At 41.4% G+C, this 20,516-nt stretch overlaps 2 protein-coding genes across 6 annotated transcripts; one reads left to right on the forward strand and one right to left on the reverse strand.

Moving 5' to 3' along the window:
• Nucleotides 1–1,448: 1,448 nt before the first annotated feature.
• On the reverse strand, nucleotides 1,449–14,655 carry LOC121885253 (PH and SEC7 domain-containing protein 2). Of its 4 annotated transcripts, none has more exons than XM_042394528.1 (18): nucleotides 13,530–14,655; nucleotides 13,015–13,410; nucleotides 12,060–12,194; nucleotides 10,264–11,086; nucleotides 9,623–9,704; nucleotides 9,094–9,436; nucleotides 7,996–9,003; nucleotides 6,973–7,053; nucleotides 6,768–6,880; nucleotides 6,581–6,639; nucleotides 6,353–6,442; nucleotides 6,207–6,250; nucleotides 5,923–6,092; nucleotides 3,785–3,855; nucleotides 3,524–3,669; nucleotides 3,292–3,436; nucleotides 2,670–2,816; nucleotides 1,449–2,567 (listed from the first exon to the last, which is right to left on the reverse strand). In XM_042394528.1, exons 4-18 carry the CDS (start codon nucleotides 10,903–10,905, stop codon nucleotides 2,280–2,282), a joined length of 3,429 nt encoding a protein of 1,142 aa, XP_042250462.1. In that variant the 5' UTR covers nucleotides 10,906–11,086; nucleotides 12,060–12,194; nucleotides 13,015–13,410; nucleotides 13,530–14,655; the 3' UTR covers nucleotides 1,449–2,279. The 4 variants fall into 4 exon arrangements, with proteins under 4 accessions (XP_042250462.1, XP_042250463.1, XP_042250465.1 ...); XM_042394529.1 differs by having other exon boundaries at nucleotides 13,015–13,078; nucleotides 13,278–14,655; XM_042394531.1 differs by lacking the exon at nucleotides 12,060–12,194 and having other exon boundaries at nucleotides 13,015–13,078; nucleotides 13,278–14,655.
• LOC121885254 (zinc finger protein 771) lies at nucleotides 13,654–20,456 on the forward strand. Of its 2 annotated transcripts, XM_042394532.1 has the most exons (3): nucleotides 13,654–13,735; nucleotides 14,684–14,942; nucleotides 16,910–20,456. In XM_042394532.1, the coding sequence occupies exons 2-3, from the start codon at nucleotides 14,747–14,749 to the stop codon at nucleotides 18,526–18,528; spliced, it is 1,815 nt and encodes a 604-aa protein (XP_042250466.1). In that variant the 5' UTR covers nucleotides 13,654–13,735; nucleotides 14,684–14,746; the 3' UTR covers nucleotides 18,529–20,456. The 2 variants fall into 2 exon arrangements, with proteins under 2 accessions (XP_042250466.1, XP_042250467.1); XM_042394533.1 differs by lacking the exon at nucleotides 14,684–14,942 and having other exon boundaries at nucleotides 13,656–13,735.
• Nucleotides 20,457–20,516: the final 60 nt, after the last annotated feature.

Consider the following 20,516-nt stretch of genomic DNA (forward strand, 5'->3'; position numbering starts at 1 on the left):
TGATCACAACTTGAGCTCTTGCCTTTTTAATTACCCACCCAGGCCTGACTGAGTCTCACAAAGCTCTCCAGCCCCGAGAATGGAGTGGCGCAGATGGAACAAAAACAGGCCAATTCCTTGGGAAGGATGCCCTCTGAACCCAGCAGCTAATGCAGCCCCTGCTGCTCCAGCCTGTCATTATTGTTGTTGCAGAGGAGGAGGAAGATGGCACTCCAAAACAAGGCCACCACCGCTGAAGTCATGGTCCACAGGCCATGTGAGAAGAGCTTTGGTGGAGAGCTCCTCGGTGACGCCACCGCCTAAGCACCTTCAGCACAGACTGTAACTCTTATTAAGCATTTTAATCTGATCTGGAAAACAAGAGGCGCTAATAGCCGCCTCTTGTTGTAACATTTCGTCACAGACTCGAGAGCATTTAGGTTAGCAAAGATGGCGTCGCCTTTCAGCGTGTGGGGCCGCCCCCCTCCCGCCCCTCTCAAGGTGCTGCAATGGCCTCAGGCCCCTGTCACTCATGTGGCTCATCAGTCAGCCTCATCTACAGAATCTGACTTTATCTTAATGAGCTGTTGTTATACCAGTGAATGAATGGAGACTGCTTCCATTCAGAGAACAAGTTGAGCATTATCACATTAACACAGTTTCTCCTGATGTCTGTCTGTCCAGCCGGGAAAAATCTTTAAGAAATGTCCGCTTGTCCGTTGCCTTGATCCCATTCGGACTCCCAGACAAGACGGTGTGTCCTTGTCTGTATTGTCTGTGCTCTTCATTGCGTTTCCTATTGTCATATCACATTCCTGTGTGTAGAATGTGTGTGTGTGTGTGTGTGTGTTTGGAGGTGGGGGGCTTAATTCCAGACATCCTGCTCTTATTGTTGACCGCCCCAGGTCGACCGCTGCTCAACATGTCAGGCTGAAAGAGAACAAAATGGGGCCCGTGCCACTGAGAGCGATCAAACACACACACACACACACAATCACACACAGAAAAATACACTTCTAGGTCTGCTTCAATGTCTGAGGTGACATGTAAGAACATTCATTGCTAATGTAGACACGCAGTATTTGAAAAAAGTTGTATGTTGTACTGTCTCAAGAATGAAATAATTCAATGAACACTTCTACAGATCACTGGATGTTCAGATCAGTTTGATGCTGAGTTTGATCGGTCTGCGACACACTGATCAATATTTTAAATGACTTCGTCCTCCTTAAGCTCAGTTTCTGAGTTCTGTGTGAAACAGAGGATTTTATACCCAAATAGATATATTTTGAGATACGAAAGTACATTTTCTCATTAAGCTAAAAGAAAAAAGGTGATATAATTGCAGCCTTGTGTTACTGGGTTGTTAAAAATAAAACAGATTTTCAGTTTTTGTGAAAAATGCAACAAAATCAGATTTGATGTATGAATGTTTTTTTTTTTAAAAACACACTGAACAAATAACATGCTGACGATGTTACAAAAGCAACATTTTAATACTGACTTTTGCTGAAAAAAATCAAGCTTCTTCATCTTTTATTACATATCTTGTACACACTTCAAGCCTTTTTTTTTTTGCAGATATTCTGATATGACAGCTCACAAAACCTGTATCCAAGTAACGAAAGTTTGAATGACTGCAATTTACTGTCATCAAATAAGGGAAGCAAAACAACTGAATTACAGGCCCTGAGAACACAAGTGTTTATATCATCACCAGTCTCTCCAATATTGAATAACTGTCTGTTTTTCCCCAAACAGAAACAAATACACAACATTTAGGAAATAAAACCTTCATATGAACAAAATAAATGTGACAAATGAACATTTTTATACACAATATCTAAAATAGCAAAAGTGCAAATAGGACACAATCAGTAACTGACAGCACATCCTGTCCCCTACATTCACTCCGAGATATCCTGTGCTACAGCTCCCTCTTGTGGTTTACATTGTGAAGGCACAGTTTTGCATAACATAAAACAAATGAAACCACCAGACCCGAGTCATAACAAAAGTAAATAAATTAGGTCCAGATATTCTGAGTCATTCGACCAATGAGTCAGGTTCTCCCCTTTCCTCTGAAGGTTCAGGATTCCCTGAGGTTTATTTTTCTAAAAGTGCACAAGCTAAAAATGCTGAAAAACTGAGACAAAGAATAACTTGCTGAGACAGATGTGACTTTCTCTGCTTCCACAAATCATTTCAAGCTGTAAAAACTAAAGGTCCCATCTGCTCAAGACAGAAATATGTAAAATCAGCATTTTCAAAGTACCATAAACAAGTCAAGTTATCACTTTTCAGACCTCTTTCTGCAATCGGGGAATGATGGCCTTGCGATAAGTCCGTCTTTCAGAGATATTGCGTCTGACTTTGATCACAGTTGGAGCAGCCGTCTCCAGCTCCAAAGAAGGGCTGGAGTAGGCCCTTTTCAGCCCGCCTTCCTCGTCCTCCTCCTCGCCCGCAGAGTCTGCACACACGGCTTTATCAAACAGGCTCAGGTCTGTGGTGCTCAACGCGCTGTCATCTGTCTTATTCAAGCTCTTCCAGGCCTCTAGCATCTGGATGTAGATCTCATATCGACACATCTGTGAGGTTTGAAGAAGAGATGCAGGAGACGTTCAAGAGATGCTCATCAGCAGTACAAACACTCATATACACACTCTCTAACTCACAACACCCTACTCTACCTCGTGCTGCAAGTACTCCGCTCTGACACGACGCTCCTCCAGCTCCTTGGCTTTGGCTTTCTTGCTCTCTGGTTGGTTCTCCTGCAGGTACAACAGGTCTGCTTTGAAGGACTCCAGCATTCTTGCATGAGACTGCAGCTGACGCTCCTGGACAGGAAGCAGGACAGAGAAACAGATAAAAAGGTTTCACGTAAATCAGTTTATGCAAATCCAAAGTTATTACCCCTGTCTCAAGAAGGAGACGTGAAGCAAGCAGGAAAGTTTACAGTACAGATGTGTATCATGGAAACTGTGCACAGTGTGATTAAGTGTAAGTGTATTATGATCATTAGTTAAACGGTAAAAATAAGCTTTTTCATTGCATTGTGACTTTAGATGTTCCATCATCACATGAATCAGCACATAAGTTATTTTTGACGTTTTTCATCAGAAAGGAGAAAAAAAAAGAGAAGTAGGATGACAGAAAGAGGAGATATGCACAACATCATAACAAGGAGGGGAAGACTTTTGAAAACAGTCATACTTGGTTTAAAAATAAATTTGATTCAGTAAAAACAATACTAATATACTGATACTAATACTAATACTGATAATGAAATCAAATACAGGTGGGAGTGTGTACCAGAGTCTGAGCAGACTGTGAGGCGGGCAGGATCGGTCTGCAGAACCTCCTCTGGGAGCCGACAGCTGCAGGGAACGGAGGCGAGGAGTGAAGAGCCGAAACCAGGTTAATGCGGCTGATCCATGAATTCATCTCCACTTTGGATCTGAGAGGAAAACAAGCAGCGCTGTGAGTGCCGAACACACACGCGCGCACACACATAAATGAATATTCCAGCTGTGCTGCAACTTACGAGGCCTGAAAGAGGAAAACCCTCCAGTCAGCAGTCTGCAGACGGAAGACGTGCGGCTTCTTGGTGTAGTCGGCTGCCTGCTCTGCCAGGGAGTGGTGCACGCTCACCACTTCCTCATTAATCTGCTGATCCTTCCTATAATCATCCTGATACACACACACACACACACACACAGACATAAGAGGAGTCATTACAGAAATATATTAACAATAATAAAGTATATAAAATCATACTTGCATGAAGGTACAAAACATTACTGACCTTCTGTAAGTAGAGGACCATTCCCTTTAGCACTCCACAGAAAGTCTTCCAGCTTCTCTTCCCCCACGGAGCTAAAACACACGAACCAGAACTTAACATCATTACAACTCAAATAGAAATTATTCAAATGCAGGATTCAACAACTGTTGCTGTCTACAGCATTATCAAAATGTCCAAGAAGTATCTCAACTATACAGAATATAATTAGTTGAAATTTTATTTGATTTCTTTATTTCTTTAACTAACACTAGTGCTAATCCAGTGTGTATTTCTTCTGGGAGTGAATAATGTTAACTGCATTACCCAAAAAAAAATAATTTGCATGAAATGAAGATTAATTGAAACAAAAAGCAAATTAAATTAAACATTAAATCTCATTACACCACTGCCACATCTCGTTTGCTTTCTCAGACTACATCGACACTACATTTTCATTTTAAAGATCTCCGACCACACGAGCATTTTAACACTGTTTCAGAAATAATTTCCGTCCATACTAACACGCCCGAAAATGCATATCACATGACCATTCATGTACACTGGGCATGTGCGTACCCTTATTTTTACAGCAGTTTGTCTACTTTGTGATTGGTTGCTTAGTTGTAGAAAATACTACAGAGGAAGAACAGCAATGAGCAACAGTGAAAAGTAAGACCAGAGATTTCTTTGCTAGGACCGACGACGAGATGGAAATGTTACTGAAGGTAACGCAAGTATAAGGCATTCAAGGTGGTGGAAAACATAGATTGGGAGTTGACGAATCAGGGAAGGACACGCCGGGAGTTTTCAAACTAAAAAGGGATCAGCGGCGTTTTCAAAAGTCTCAGTTTTAGAGGTTCGAAAATGTAGTAGTGTTGTGAGTAGTGTGGACGCTAGGCATACGTATTACTGTGGATGTAACCTCATTTTGACAGGTAAGACATGAGAGTTTTGCCTCCTGAGGTCAACTGTGGATTCAGAATTGATTCAGTCGATGAAATAACTTCAATAATCCAAAATAGGGCTGTGTGATATGACCAAAATCTCATATCCCAATAACGATACCCAATATAGCAACTTTTCTGTAAATTCAAAGAATAAATGGTCCGTGCTCCACCCGTCTGTCCATCTTTTGCATGGACTAAATTAAATTATTGGCTTTTTACTTGTGGAGCTTTTATTGCACTTAAAGTAACGAGTATAGTTGTCGTCAACTCGAGTACTTCACCTAGTTCACCGCGCTGCACACACACGGAGGGCTCACAGTGAACCATCAGTTAAATCGATTAATTGTTTCAGCTCTAAAGTTAAGCATTTAACTAGGGCAGATGAAACTAGCACAGCCATAAATGACAGCAAAACGCAGCAGAGACTCTCACACTGACCTGAAATGAAATGAGTGCACATAAATTAGGTAAATAACATCAATAAAGATTGTCTCTACTGCGTTTTGCTGTCATTTATGGTCGTGCTAGTTTCCTCTGGTCTCTGTGGTTCACTGCGAGCAGGCCTGAGCAGTCCGTGTGTGTGCAGCGCAGCAGAGGAGAGACAGACAGAGCTGGAGAGCTGACGACAACTAAACTTGTTACGTTACTGTAAGTACAATAAAAGCTTTGTGAGTAAAAAGCCAAGAACAGTAATTTATCAATGTAATCCGCGTAAAAGATGGACAGACTCCAAATGACGAAAAATATTGGTGTAAAGAGGGTGATTTGTGACACAACTAAACGTTTTTCTCTCGTCACACGATACCGTCATATCGCACAGCCCTATTCCAAAATAATTTTATTTAGTAAAACTAAGTGTTCTCTTTTGAAATAAAAATTTTGGGTAAAATCGTAGCTTTACTGACTATATTCTTGATATTTTCTGTTGCCAGCTGCCCGTATTTTTACAGCCATGTTACAATACACATCCTCCTCTTCAGACGCCATAGCAAAGCCAAACATCAGAATTAAAAAACATCATTCTAATGTTTTCTTTCTGCACATGAACCCACACCAAACCCCGTCTGAGATGATATCCAACATCGGTTTAGATTTTTTAATGTCACATTAACTAAATCACAGACTCTGCCTTCAAATAAATTACCGTCCTTAAAGGCGAGACAGAATATAGCTGACAAACACATAATCCATTTGTTGTTGCGTCTCACTCACTGCGTTTGCCATCGATATCGGCGTGGAGCTTTCTCTGCAGGAAACCCTGTTTGACCACTGAGGCCTTCTTGTCATGTGGAACATCCTGGAAGGGGTTACTCTTTGACCGCAGCGTTGCGTCATCCGTGCCGTCCTCTGAAAACACGGAGCTCCTCAGCTCCTCCTCATCACTTTAGCACGCAAAAGAAAATGATTATGTGTGAGATTATATATGTGAGGGATGTGATAAGAGAGAGGGAGAGGCAAATCAAGTTTCAAGGTGAAAATGAAAACCGTCCACTTACACAGCCCATTCCAGTGGTTCACTCTTAATGGAATTGTAAAGACTCTGAAATGCAGATGGAGAAGAGAAAGTTTAATAATCTTTCCACCTACTTGGACTTGGCTTTGCTCATTTAAATGGGTCTAAAAATATCAACTAAAGCCTTACTTTCAGGAGGTCTTTGCTGTAGTTTTCCCCATCATTCATCCCATCCAGGTTGGACACAAACTTAGAGGAGGACATGCATTTTCCTACATTCTGTTAAAACACACAAAACATGCGGTTAACGAAATGACTCACACACACATACAAATCACCTGGTAATAAAATGCCATGTCAAAACAAGATTTAAGATGTCATTACTCATTTCTGTTACAGTCATAAATGTTTCCCCACCTGTCCATGCAAGTCAGTGTTGAGAAGCATCAAAGCACATGTGAGAGCCAACACAGCCTCTGAGGATGTAAAAAAAAAAAAAAAAAAAAGAGGGAAAATGACACATGCATCTTGTCACATGTGAGCACACACTGCCGTATCTCTGAGCAGGAAACAATATCGAGTAAAAAAGTAAAGAGATCCTCACCTGAAGAGGAAAAGGCGTCCGGGTTGCACTGATGGAAGCGGCAGGAGAAATGCTGCAGCACTCGCTCTCTCTCCTGGGTCTCTCCTATCAGTATAACCACTTTCAGAAAAGACCTGAGAGAAGGAAACCGAAAGAGAATAAAACATTTATGAGCCTTCTGAGATGTCGCTGCATGCAACCCAAGCTCCACCTCTGTAACTCTTACCTCAAGGCATGATCCAGAGTTTGCCCGGTGAAGTCAAAAAATTTGAGGTATTCCTCTCCGACAGAGCGACTGAAGTCATTACTGCAGAGAGAAAAAAAACATTCAGTTATCACCATTTTAATTCTTAGAAATGACAATCAGTTTTATATTCATCTAAAGAAGTTCTGTTTCAAAATTCAAGTATAGCTCATGTTTAACTCAGTATCTTGATATTAATAATGGGACAATATTTGGGGATGATTATTAGAGCTTTAATGCCTCGTTTAATTTGAACCGGTGACAAAGGAGGAGGAGGATGTGGTCTGGATAAAAAAAATCATGTGACGTCTTGAATCTGATGGCAATAGAGGAATTCTGTTTATTTCACAAACTGTCAAAAAGTTTAACCGTAATGTGAATTTTAAGAACAGGGAAGGACTTTTTTTTAGCTACTGTATCCAAATGTGATGACAACTATAACCAAAATAACATGATGACATGTACAGCAGTCCTGTATCACAAATTAAAGGGGTATTTCAGCGATTTAGTGTTGCACTTACATAAAATTGTGGAACTATTAAACAGATTTTAAATTGCATCTCTCCCTGGCTCCATGCCCACATCTTTCTTTCAGCCTCAACACTTCTAATTTGTTAAACAGACTTTCTATGAAAAAATGTGGAAAAACTCCAAGCCCAGTTCGAGATAAGCAGGCAGAAGATAAGCATCACCGGGGTTATTTTCTCAGACGTTAGAGAGCTCCTCCAAAACCACAGAGGACATTTAACAACTGCTTTAATAGGCTGAGCTATGACAGGTAAACTGATTGTAATGTGTAAAACCTGGTGAGTACCTCATAAATGTTATATCAGTATGCAGTATCCATAGCAGCCTCTGTGACAGTGTTTTCGATGATGCTCTGCTTGACATTTACACACATCTGCACCAGTTTCTTTCTACGGCAGCAGAAAAACTGTCTGCTGCTGCAGCTTTGCTCATAACACCAAAAACCAAAAAAATGAAACATATAAAATGTGTGCTTACTCTTTGTCTATGTGCTTCACCACATCTACACGTTGGATCCCGTCCAGCTTATGGAGCCGCTCAGCAAGGCGACGGGCCATGTCTTTCTCCATATCACCTCCATTCATATGGGGCACCGCTGTCTCTGTGGGTTTGGGTTGCTCACCGTTTGCCAAAACTGTTCCTCCCACTTCTTCAGCCTGATTAGACGTCTTCTGATTTAACTCAGCCTCTGCTGTCTGCTGTGCAACCTCTGTTTCAGTAGACAGCTGTTTTGTTATTTCTGACTCATCTGTCTTGTCTGGTTCCACAAACTGCTCCGAAAGTGCTGGCTGAGACAAGTCGGTCGTTTGCAGCGACTGCTCATTCTGCTCTGATGGCTCCGTCTGTTCTTGCTGCTCTGCCACTTCAGGGTCTTTTGCTTCGACACAAACTGTCTGCTCTGACTGAGTGGAGTCGTCTACCTGGTCAGAATTTCCAGTTTGGGCTGACTGTTCTGTTGTTTCCATTTGTGGTGACTCTTCCAGATGTTGCGACTGGTCAGACTCTTCACAGTGCTGCTCCTCTGCCTGGATCTGCTCAGACTCTTCAGTCAACGTGAGCTGCTCGGACTCTGCGTGTTCAGGCTGCACTGTCGGCTCTACCTCCTGTGGAGTCGTTTGGTCACAATCTTGTTGCTCTGAACAACCTGTACTCTCCGGTTTTTCAGTCAGCTCTGGTATCTCTTGAGAGTTTTCTATCCTCTCTGCATTATCTGCCTCCTGTATCGATGGTTCTTCGTTGTTGTCCTGTTGTTGAGCAGCCTCTAACTGTTCAGGGTCCACCTCCTCATCTACATCTTCGCACATTTCTGGCTCTTCAGTCTGACTTGCAGGATCTTCATGTGACCGTTCTATTACCTCTATGTCCTCTTCAGTCCCAGAGTGCAGACTTTCCTCCGAAATATCTGACTGTTGCAAATTAATTAGCTTATCTGGGTTTATAGCTAGTCCAGTATTGTCAGTTGGTTGCGGCTCTATAGGAGCCTCCCTACAAAATGCGGATGAAATACGCAATGTAGTTACTGTTATATAGCATGTATTTAACATAATGAAAGCACAGAAAGTCCATGATACTCACACATCATTCAGACAGCTAACAGTGTTTTCCTCTCCACTTTCTTCATTACAGGACAAGTTTGTCTCACTTGGCTCCTCTTCAACCACGCCTCCTTCCTCCCTGTCTTCTTCAGTCTTGACACTATTAACCGAAGTTTTCTCTTCCTCTGAGTCTGTCTCACTAGACAGAACGTCTAGATCCTGTTGTGCTTCTGGTCTTAAATCTATAATACTGTCCGTGTCATCCTCCGAGCTTTCGATATCCTCAAGAATATCAATTAAGTCCACAGTTTCAACGGCGTCTGACGCATCTGAGTGTCCTTGCTCTTCTTCTGAATCTGTCCTTAGAGGGGTATCTGGAGGATCTTACAGAAACAGGTGAACATGACAGTTAAGCAGTTAAACCAAAACTCATTTCTAATTTACATAAACAGGCCAGAATTACACAAAACTACAAAAGAATCATGAATGTTATTCTCAAATAACAGCAAGCAACTACGATAGAAACATGTGCTATTTAATTAAAATGTGTTGCGCTGAGTATTACGTACCACTGTTGCCATCTAACAGCTCATGCGTTGAGTCTTCCTTTTCCTGTGTTGCTGCCTCTTGCACATCTACAGCATCACATGGCTGGAAATTGCAACACAGGGCATCGATCATGAACTTTCATGAAAGTTGTGTGAGAAAACTTGTGATTGCCGGTGGTATCATGAGTAAGAGGCTGCCCTCTGAGCCTCATCTGAGCGACATTATTTCCGCACTATTCCTCCCACGTATGCTAAACTTATTACATTAACCTACACATGAAGATCTAAACAGATAAAGACTTGAGGTGGCGAGGCCCAAGTCAAGTCTACACTCAGTGAAAGATGGGCTGATGACACAGGAAATTGTAGCTAAAGGTGTTTATACACACAGAAATAGACAGAATTCCAGGCACCCTGGTGGCCTCATGGTTAAGGCGAATACCACAAAACCACAACATCCACACTTCAACTCCTTGCCAAGGGACCTACACTGTATGTCATACCCCTCTTTCTCTCGCCCTACATTTTCTGTCTCTACACTGTCTGTCAAATTAGGGCAACAGCCTGAAAAAATCATCTTCAAAAAATAAATAGACCAAATTCTAAAGAACAGCAGCATTACATGACATCTCTTCCTGCCTCTCTTCACACACAGTACATACCTCAGAGCCATTTCCAGCGAATTCTTGATCTGAGTTCAGAAAAAGCCACGATTCACTCCCATCCTGCTCCTCTCGGTCCTCTTGTGTTAAAAGCTCAGCATTAACGTCTTGAGATTGCTGAAGTGACGGGGAAGTGGTGTCTCTACTCATCACACTGCCAGAGTCCAGCTCATTGGCTAAGCTGCTGTCAATTATGAGAGAGGGCGTCTCTGAGGCAGTATCGGGCATGTCCCACTGCACTGTGGCAAAGGAAAGTGGAGCAGTGGTAATGCTCATGGGGCGCACCGGCCATATTATTTGCTCCCACTGCTCAGGCTCCTCAGCATTCTCCTGCTCAGCCTCCTCAGGATTCTCCTGTCCAGCCTCCTCAACATTCTCCTGTCCAGCCTCCTCAGGATTCTCCTGTCCAGCCTCCTCAAGATTCTCCTGTCCAGCCTCCTCAGGACTCTCCTGTCCTCCCTTTAGGGAGACATGAAGCTGTTCTGTCCCGTGTTCCTCATTTATCTGCACCTCTGACACAATAGCCTCCTGTTCTCCATTGATGTATGGGTGGTCTGTAGAGGTATATGAGTCTTGCTGAGGCTGTTGAAGGACTGAATCTGTAATATCTGGCAGAGAGGAGCTCAAATTTTCTTCCTCCATGAGCGTCTCCCTCAGTCAGTGTAGCTGTCGGGGTGTTTGTGGGTGAAAGATGTTGTAGCTGTAAATGCTGTCAGGCTACAAAATGTCCTCCTCTGCTGTAAGAAGGATGATCATCTTGTAAGGTCACATAAATGTAAGATCCTGAAGTGTGATACCGACTCCAATAGCCCCATTCACAGATCTGTGACAAAAGAAAACATGTTAACCAACAAATGTTAAAAAATATTTAACCACACCCACCTCTGAAGCAACATGACAAGCTCTTCCCTTGAATTTTCAGTCAGACACATGTGGCTGGAAAAGCCTGAAGTTGTATTACAACAAAATAAAATAAAGTGGTTCATCATGATCTATTTAAATGCTAGATTTAAAAAAAAACAAGTTGGGCGAATCTCCAGGAGTAACATCTGATTAGCTGATAGACAAAAAAGCCATTCATAAGACTCTACTATACTTGATTGTAGAGCAGTATTGATAATTCAGAAATGGGCTGTCTAAACAGTGGCTCTGTTTTTTTCTGTTCATCTGTGATAAAGAGTAAATTTAACACATTACACATTACACATCACCCTGCAAAAGCAAAACTGACATAAAATCATTCATACAGAACACGTAGCACAAAAATACTATACACACTCACCACCATAATCCTGACTGCAGAAAGTTTTTGTCTGTTTTTTATTCCATGCTGTTCATTTGACTCGTTTTCTTAATTATTTTTTGGCGTAGACTCACAGATGCACAGTGCAATGACTTAAATGCAATGACTGAAATCTTACCAGACGCACATTTCTACTTCCTGACCACAGACAAAGAAAATCATTCGAGCAAGTGAGAGAGGCAGAAGGAAAGAGAGGCAGATAGAGGTGTTTGATGCGGATTGAGAGGGTGGGGCTGAGGAGTTGTTTCTGGTGTGCAGTTTAACTGTCTGCGTCCTATGTTTATCATATTATCGCCACGCCGCACTGTGACCCTGGCTGATGGATAAGACCGTGGAAGAGTCAAAACATGTGTTCACATCATGTTGCCATCACAAAGCGAGGACATCTCTCCGAACAATGCCAAGGCCAGAAAAAGAACATTAACAAAAAAAATAATAATCCCTGCTTGTACTGTGATAAATACATATTCTGACTGCTGCAGTTTGAACTCACCTTCATCTACAACTCCCTTTCTGTTACACTTTTTTTTATATATCTCTCTCTCTATCTTCATAATTCACGTCATGCAACCAACATCCGGGACAGACCTTGACCACATTTCCTGTGTGGGTGCTCACTTCTCAGTTCCTGTAAGGGTGCAAAGAGTGCTTCGTGTTCGAGAGTTATCCGAGACTAACAACGACAATCAACTGTAAATGAATCAGTGAGGAACTAAAAAAAAAAGTGGTGATACTGTAAATTAAATTCTATTAAACATTTTAAATCCAGTATTATCTTTCTAGAGGTTTTCAAGTTGGCTGAATTTAAAATTATTTGGACCCTTCTGTCATTATACAGTACTGATTACATTTAATTATATAAAAAATAGTGTTTCACATGATCACACAGTTAATCTTCTCTGTGTGATGTTATCCTTGGTGCCATTGTTGATGATAAAAACTGTAGAAAAAAAATACACAGATGACTGCAAAGAGTTCCATAAAGAAACACTTTTTCAGCCTCCTCAAATAGAAGACAAGAATAAATTAGGATATTTTCAGCCAAATCTAATATAATCCAGATGCACTGTAGATTACCCTAAATGGAAAATACCAAGAGAAGTTTCTTACAATACATAGGAAGTTTATACTGCACATCATAGCCTTAAGGGGATGTTAACACAATAATAAGGAGAAGTACAAATTCTAAAAAAAAAACATATAACAGAGAAGAAAAAAATAAATAGGGGAACATCGCTAAACTAGTTGAAGTGAAAGTTCTGAAAGAGCGAATGAATGTGTGCATGTATATAATAATAGAATCTGTCAATAGAGGATACACACTGCTTAGTATGTCATTCATTACCACCAGTGAACATGGCGCACACATTAATTTCAACATTTTCAAGCCTCAAAGAACAAAACGATCTCATTAAAAGGAATCTTTTCAACTGTGAAGCATGACTTACCACCCTTCAGGCTCTCTGCAGCAACATCATATGATCAGCCAGCTTGTGAGGTTTTAAGTCAGGTCTTGTGGGAGGGAGAGACACACAACTCTGTTGCACTGTCAAAGAGCACTGCCTTCTCATTCACTCGCACACATACATACACACAAGCATACAATTACCCCCTCAGTTGATTGTGTCTGAACCTGCTGCGCACAACAAACAAGCCTCACATCCACACTCTCTTTAAGCCAGGCAGCTTTTTAGTCTGTGGTGTCACATACACAATACATGCAAGTCACAAGTCCTAGTCTGGACCCGGTCCTCTTCCTTCTTTGTGCTTCCTGTCCATTTTGAATAGATCAAGATCAGACTTCCGTCTCCCCCTCCGTCTTGCTCGTCTCTCTGCAGATTCAGCTAGGAGAGAAAAAGGGGAGAATTCAGAGGAGGGATAAAAGGAGAAAGCTGCTGAGTTGCAGCAAAGAGGAAGAAAAGACCCTTTGTGATTGGCAGATGACTCAGGAGCTCAAAGACACCTGAGAGGCCTCAGTCTACACCCACTGCCCTGAGGGCAATGCAAGCAAATACCAGTCAGGTGAGGGGAGTGGCTCAACTTCATTCCTGCAAATGACAACAGCAGGAAAGATGTGGTAAAACCAGAAGGCATCCAGATTCAGTGTGCACAAATCATCAGACTTGCAAATAGTTTTGTCACTTTCTTGGCTGAGTTTCTGGCTGTCAGGTAGGAAAGTCTATTGTCCTGGGTAATGAAACTGTTTTTTAGGCTTAACGTTACCTATAAGAAAAAGGCAGCATTCTACTTTTAATACTCATTTTCCTTCTATTTTTATTTGAACTTGTTTCTTTAGTAATGTCTTTATGTGTTTCATTGACGTAACCTATTTAAATTGTAAGTTTTATTTAAATTGGAAATGGCTTTAGCATTATATTTTTAGTATTACTGATTGTATTATTGATTGCATCATTAACTGGAGTTAGAATCGTTCAATTGATTAGCGGTTAGCATCATTTGCAAAAGCATTATGATCCTATTAGCACCGGCGTTTCGCATTTTAATATAACGCTAATTATCGTTAGCGTTTCAGTTATTTTTTTGTCGTTAACTACAGAGTATTAGCACATTAAGTAATATTGTGTAACATCAACATTCATTCAATCATTATGTATCATGAGCATGCTTGTTAGTAGCGTTTTCAACTTTAGTGCTAGTTAGCATCAGTGTCATTAGCATGAATAGCATTAAGATAACCGTTGCTATTAAAGTATTAGCATTACCGTTACTTAGCATTTATGTGAGCATCCTGGCAGTTGTAAGTTAGTTGCTTCTAGCTAGCAGTTGTAGTAGCTAATATAGTAGTAGTGATACTAGTGGTGTTAGTGGTAGTAACCCAATAGTGCTGCTATACTTTTCCAGTTTTTCTTGTTGTTATTTACACACTATTTTAACACCATGGTGGTTATTTGTGTAACTAAACGTCTCACAGTAACGTTAGCTAAGGCCCCGGCTAGTCTAACGTTGCACTCCACACCAGCAGCGGCGCTGCAGAGCTGCGCGCCGCCAGCAAAACAACACCAGCTTCTCCTCGTCGTCACTTTCGAGCGACTGTCACACCGCTTTGTCTGTTCCGCACACGGCAGCAGAGCAGCACACACCCTCTTTTTTGTCCAGATAGTTTCAGCTGTGCACAAACCACCTGGTGAGGTTTCCACAGCCGCAGCCGCTCGGTCTAACATGGCCAACGATCTGAAAATGCTCCTGGAGTCTTCACTGAATGAGATCTTTAAAGCGACAGTGAGCGACATTCTGGACTCAGTGGACAGGACCCTGTCCGAGTACCAGGGCAAAATACAGAGGATCGAGTCCGAAAATGAGGGCCTGAGACGGCTGCTGTTTGCAGAGAAGAGCGCTGCGGAGTCTGCTGCTAGAGGTACGATGGCCGGTGTATCGGTGTAACGAGTGACCGTGTTACCTTGTGACTTTCGGCCGAATGGTTGCTCGTAGTGACCATAGAGTCAATAGTGACGGCAGCTGTTGAAAACACGAACAGAACACGTACCTGTCCTCTTAAAAGCCTGTAATTTGACCTCAGTTATTTTAAAATACATAGTTAACTGTGATTAATATCTACGCCAACCACTGCGAGAGTTAAATTGTGCTCAGCAAGAAGCATTCACCTCTCATAGTGTTTTTTATAATGTGGGAAACAAAACGTAGCCTACCTTGGGATTTTATACTTTAATTCTCAGTCGGAAAGTAGCTCATATTCAACCAATTAACCTGTATAATGTTAAATTCCTCATTAGACGCTAGCTGCTCTGCTAATCTATATGTTTCCCTACATTAAAAGTAGCTACAAGAGATGTGAATGCTTCTTGTACATCATGTATGATAAAAAGGACCAGACGAATATATACTGTATTGAATATTCAATAATTTAAGACTTTTCAACAGCTGCCGTCACCACGACAACCGTGGACGCATCTGGCTAAAAGTCACCAGTTAACACGGTCACTCGTTAAACCGTAACACCTACACTCGGTAAATATTGGAGCATGTCTGTGTTTGTTGTCCACTGTAGCTTCATGTGGTCACTGACCTTTTGTTCAAGCAGCCCCAGCAGTGACAACAAACTGTGCCTGTTTGTGTGTGTGTTTACTAGACTTAAAGATCCCCTCCAGACATGTATGTAAAGCAGACTGCTTTGAAAAATAATGTGTGTCTGATATAGTTTTTCCACAAAAAAGTTAAATTCGTATTGTTAATATCCTTAAAATGATATCTGTTCCTTCTTCTTCATTAAAATGACAGAATCTATAAATATGTAAATATATTTCATCTCAAATATTTTGCTGTTGAACACAGGATGTCTCCTACTTCACTGTAAAGTTCATTCTCAGTGTTTGTGCACTGCAGGCTTCAAATTTCTACATCACATTTGTGTAAATATTGGACCAGGATTGGACCAAATTGGACCCTTAAAATTTGATTATCCATGAGCACAGAGAAACTTTCCACTTTTAGCAGATAAACAGCCTTCTAGTTTCAAATTCTGCACATACATCATTCTACACAGTGAAGCTTAAACATTCAACTGTAGGAACAAGAAGCGAAACACATTTTTGAGTGGAGAGGGGCTTTAAATAAAAAGTAGCAATATGACAGTAAAAAAAGCAGAAGACCACAAGCAGACGTAAACAATGCAGGTTTCAGCACATTCAAAACTGGGTGTTGCAAATGTTTATGAAGCAGTATATGCATGATCACTTTGTAATACAGTAATGACTATAGTGTAATGTAATACCATTGTTATCACAATGCAACACAGACAATTTTACATACACAGTGCATCAAAACATGTATGAGTTTCAGTGTTTCATAGATAGTTGATGAATCAGCGTCTGCTACACTGTCAGTTTGAGCCTGACTAAAACAACACACACAGCAACAAAATATGTGTCAATCCATTTATGTCAGACAGACATAATCTGTTTATCTTAAAATGTAAACTTAACACTTAGCTCTTCAGCCTGGATTTAGACTACAGTCCTTTATGGCCACTATTTATTTTGTTCACTTACTTTATTGTATTAGTGTTTTTAAGTGTTTTCTTCTCTCCCTCTAAATTAATGCTACTGTTGCTTTGTGTCTGTGCTGGATGTGCTAGATTGCAACAAGATGTATCTATATGTTGTGTTTACAGATTGTTCTGCTGCCACCAAAGTGGCCAAAAATCAATTAATGCAGCTTGAAATTATAATGAGCCTATACTCAAGTCAGATGACTTATAGTCAGTTAAATTTGTTTTGTTGTTTTGTTGTCTTACATATTACTATGTAAGACTCTAAATTACACTCGGTGTATTTTGTTCATTATGTTGGCCTTTAATTTTCACAGATGTACACAAACAAGATGCCGCTGAAAACTGTGCAACCTCAGAATGGAGCAATCTTTCCATCAGCTCCTCCCAGGGCATGTTCGCCACATCAATATGCAGCAGTGACAAGAAGAGCTCCAGGAGGAGGCACAAAGACAAGATGAGGGAGCGTGTATCCTCTGCTTCTTTTGTGCTGCAGACTAATCACATAGCAGAACAACCATGTGTGAACACGTCAGAGGTAGGTTTGTCCACCCAAACCTTGATATCCATAAAAACGGAGCCTGACCTGGATGACAGCGGCGCTATGGACCTCTCCCAGCCTTCATCCCTTCTCAATCTGACAATGAAGCACATAAAAACCGAGAGCACAGAGGTCAGTTACGACAGTTGTGATGCATATGCACCTCTGCCGCCATCTTCAGGCGTTGGACAGGATTCCAGAGATAGTGACAATGCTGTTAAAGTCACCATTGTTTCTGACAGCTACATGGTGAAGGATGAGGATGGACACTTTATTAAGACAGAGGAAGAGGAGCAGAATGGGGTCTTGCAGTATGGTGACGATGACAAATCAGAGAGGCATGCATTGACATATTACACTGAATCAGAAATTGATCCTGAGGGAACGAGCCGACAGGTTGTGAAGCCAGAAGTAAAAAGGCAGGAGGAAAATAATTCACCTGCTGTTCCTGCAGATGAGTTTTTGGAGATTTGTGACAACTTTTTGCGCTGTCCCATCTGTCCCAAAACATTTAGTCAAGCAAACTCGCTTAACATCCACATCAAGACTCACAGCAGTGAGAAGGCCCACTGCTGCAGCTACTGTGGCAAACGCTTTAGCCGGGCTGACCTCCTCAAATCCCACAAGCGTACCCACACAGGAGAAAGGCCCTATAGCTGCAACATCTGCACTAAAACATACGCACATCCAAGTCAGCTCAGGATACACAAACGCATCCACACTGGAGAGAAGCCGTATTCCTGCTCCCACTGCGCAAAGCGCTTTAACGAGCACAACCAGCTCAAGGTCCACTTGCGGACTCACACTGGGGAGAGGCCTTACAGTTGCCAGGAGTGCGGCAAAACTTTCAGTAATGCAGGAAACCTGCGTATACATGAGAGGATCCACACTGGGGAGAAGCCATACTGCTGCGCTCAGTGTGGGAAACGGTTCAATGGCTTGGGTGACCTCAAAACACATTACAGGATTCACACTGGAGAGAGGCCCTACAGCTGTGAGCTGTGTAAGAAGACTTTCAGCCAGGCAGGCCACCTCACCATACACATGCGGATGCACACAGGAGAAAGACCCTACAGCTGCAAAGAGTGTGGCAAGAAGTTCACGGTGGCCAGCAGCCTTAAACTGCACCAGAGGACTCACACAGGAGAGAAGGAGTACAGCTGCTCATACTGCAGCAAGAGCTTCAGCAGGTCAGGCCACCTGAAGCGACACGAGCTGGTCCACACCAAAGAGAAGGTCTTCCTCTGCAGCCTGTGTGGCAAGACCTACACTGACCAATCCTCCCTTAAAAAGCACCTAAAGATGCACGCAGCCAAGGAGCAGAAAGCTCAGAGCGAGGCTGAAACAAACCCAGTCAGACCTTCAGGTTCTGAGACACTTTTTCGACACTGTTAAAAATTCCTTGGAGATGAATAATATAGAAGCTGCTGCAATAGGAGTACCCACACACAGAGTTAGAGCTCCCGTCAATTTTATTGGCTGGTTTTGTCAGGTAGGTTTGCCTGAGGAAGACCTGTAGTAGGTCAAAATGTTGCTAATAAAATTAAAGGAAGCTGTGATTCTTGTGTGCAGATACTCCTTGTATTGCAATTTAATTGATTTTTGTATCCAGCACCTAACCCACTGAGGTTTTGTGCATGTGCACATGACTACTTTGATTTGTGATATAAAAGCTGTATGTGGTTTTACAAAAATATGAAATAATCTTAAATCAAGGTCCACTTACTAGATTTCTTTTTTTTTAGCTTTCAACCACATCTTATGGCTTACATCAGCAGATGGAGTTTGCTCATTTGTCAAACACAACTCTAGTCTCACCCTGCCCTATTCATACCCCCCCATATACACCCAATTGTTATTAATGTCACAAATGACAACTGAGCAAACTCTGTTCAAGGATGTAGTGGTTGGTGAGACCAAAAACAAAAAGGCAAGGGGCTGCGTTGGTGGGGGCGGGTTGCTTCAGACGCCTCTGAGATAATGAAATACAATAAGTGAGTTACATTAGAGTAACAGATCAATGATTTCAAAGGCACATCAGACTGACTAGTTTATAATATTATGAAGAATGAATTTACAATTCTAGAAAGTTGTGGCAATCGTTTTAAACAGTATGAACACAGCATTTACATTACAAAGCAACCTACCAGGAATGTGTGCTTGCACGTATTTGATTGGCCAACACAGCACCTTGCTGGATGACCCAGGCTCAGTGCCAGAGCTGTCAATGGGGTGTCCCCTTTAAATGAATGAGGAAGGGGAGTTTTTTCACACTGCTGTCTGAATGTGACCTAAAAGGTTGTACGCTGTGGTTGAAAGCTTCAGTAAAAAACCTGTAAGTGGACCTTGAGTGAAGATAATTTGTGAAACTACTGTTCCCACGGTCACAAATGAACTTTCACACTCAAACCTCTATGTGATGTTTGTGGTACAGTGCAATACACCGTTATATTGCTGTGATATAATAGGTCAACATATTTACCAATAGTGTATGATAAATTATTTAAATTTTATTGATAAACTCTAATATTCTCCTTGTAGTCTTCCCTCTCACAACAATGTAAGAGTTAAAGACAGAAGATGGGACCCTAAAAGAACAAGTTCTTTTAAACTTGCTACAGATTTCCAAAATGTTGGTGATACATTTTGCAAGAAAAGACATTTTCATACATCCAATGAAGTGTTTTTGAGGAAGTTACTAAATCCCAGATCCAGTTTTCTGTTCTGCAACTATTCCTGACCTTTGAACTCTCTGTAAAGACGACAAAAGTTCCCCCACAAGTTTTCATTAAATAACAACAATGTTGTTTTCGAATAAAATTGCTTCTACACACATTTATACACTTTGTAGTAGCCAGAGGTTTAGAAGTGTGTGCTCCACCAGATATTCTCAGTGCAGATTATTAATATAATGCTGTATATAGCTTTAACTCTACAGTCAGCGGTTGGAGCCATTGACTTGACAAGAATGCATTAATGTAATAATGTTGCTGAAAATTATTTTAGTGCACATATTCAGTACTAATTGACCAGCTTTCAATAGAAAATCAATTATTGTTTTGGAAGCCGTACTGATCTCAAAGAATGTCGAGCTTCTAGATTTGTTGTAGGTTGTTCACTGTACTACCAGGAAATGTGTCCTGACATTAATTATGACACACAGGAGTAAAAGTTCTTGTTTTGATGATACGGCTACTGTTTGTTGTGGCAACTGGTTGATATACCTGCATAGCAATTAAACTGAGTGTTTGCTACTAGGAGGTCATTGTGACTTAGTTTTGTGCAATTTGTGTCTCAAAAATAAAGAGAGCAGTAATCCAATATATTTTCATGTCTTATTTATCCTTTACAGGTGTGCTTTTATTTAAAATGAAAGGCACTGT

Source organism: Thunnus maccoyii, chromosome 19 (assembly GCF_910596095.1).
Source record: "Thunnus maccoyii chromosome 19, fThuMac1.1, whole genome shotgun sequence".
NCBI classification, from domain to species: domain Eukaryota; kingdom Metazoa; phylum Chordata; class Actinopteri; order Scombriformes; family Scombridae; genus Thunnus; species Thunnus maccoyii.

Excerpts from the sequence above, each read along its gene's own strand:
- LOC121885253 (XM_042394528.1), bottom strand. The coding sequence starts at position 10,905 with ATGGAGGAAGAAAATTTGAGCTCCTCTCTGCCAGATATTACAGATTCA. Across the intron at positions 6,443-6,580 it reads ACACTGACTTGCATGGACAG|AATGTAGGAAAATGCATGTC; the intron begins GTGGGGAAACAT and ends GTGTTTTAACAG. Across the intron at positions 2,817-3,291 it reads CACAGTCTGCTCAGACTCTG|GAGCGTCAGCTGCAGTCTCA; the intron begins GTACACACTCCC and ends CTTCCTGTCCAG.
- LOC121885254 (XM_042394532.1), top strand. The coding sequence starts at position 14,747 with ATGGCCAACGATCTGAAAATGCTCCTGGAGTCTTCACTGAATGAGATC. Across the intron at positions 14,943-16,909 it reads TGCGGAGTCTGCTGCTAGAG|ATGTACACAAACAAGATGCC; the intron begins GTACGATGGCCG and ends TAATTTTCACAG.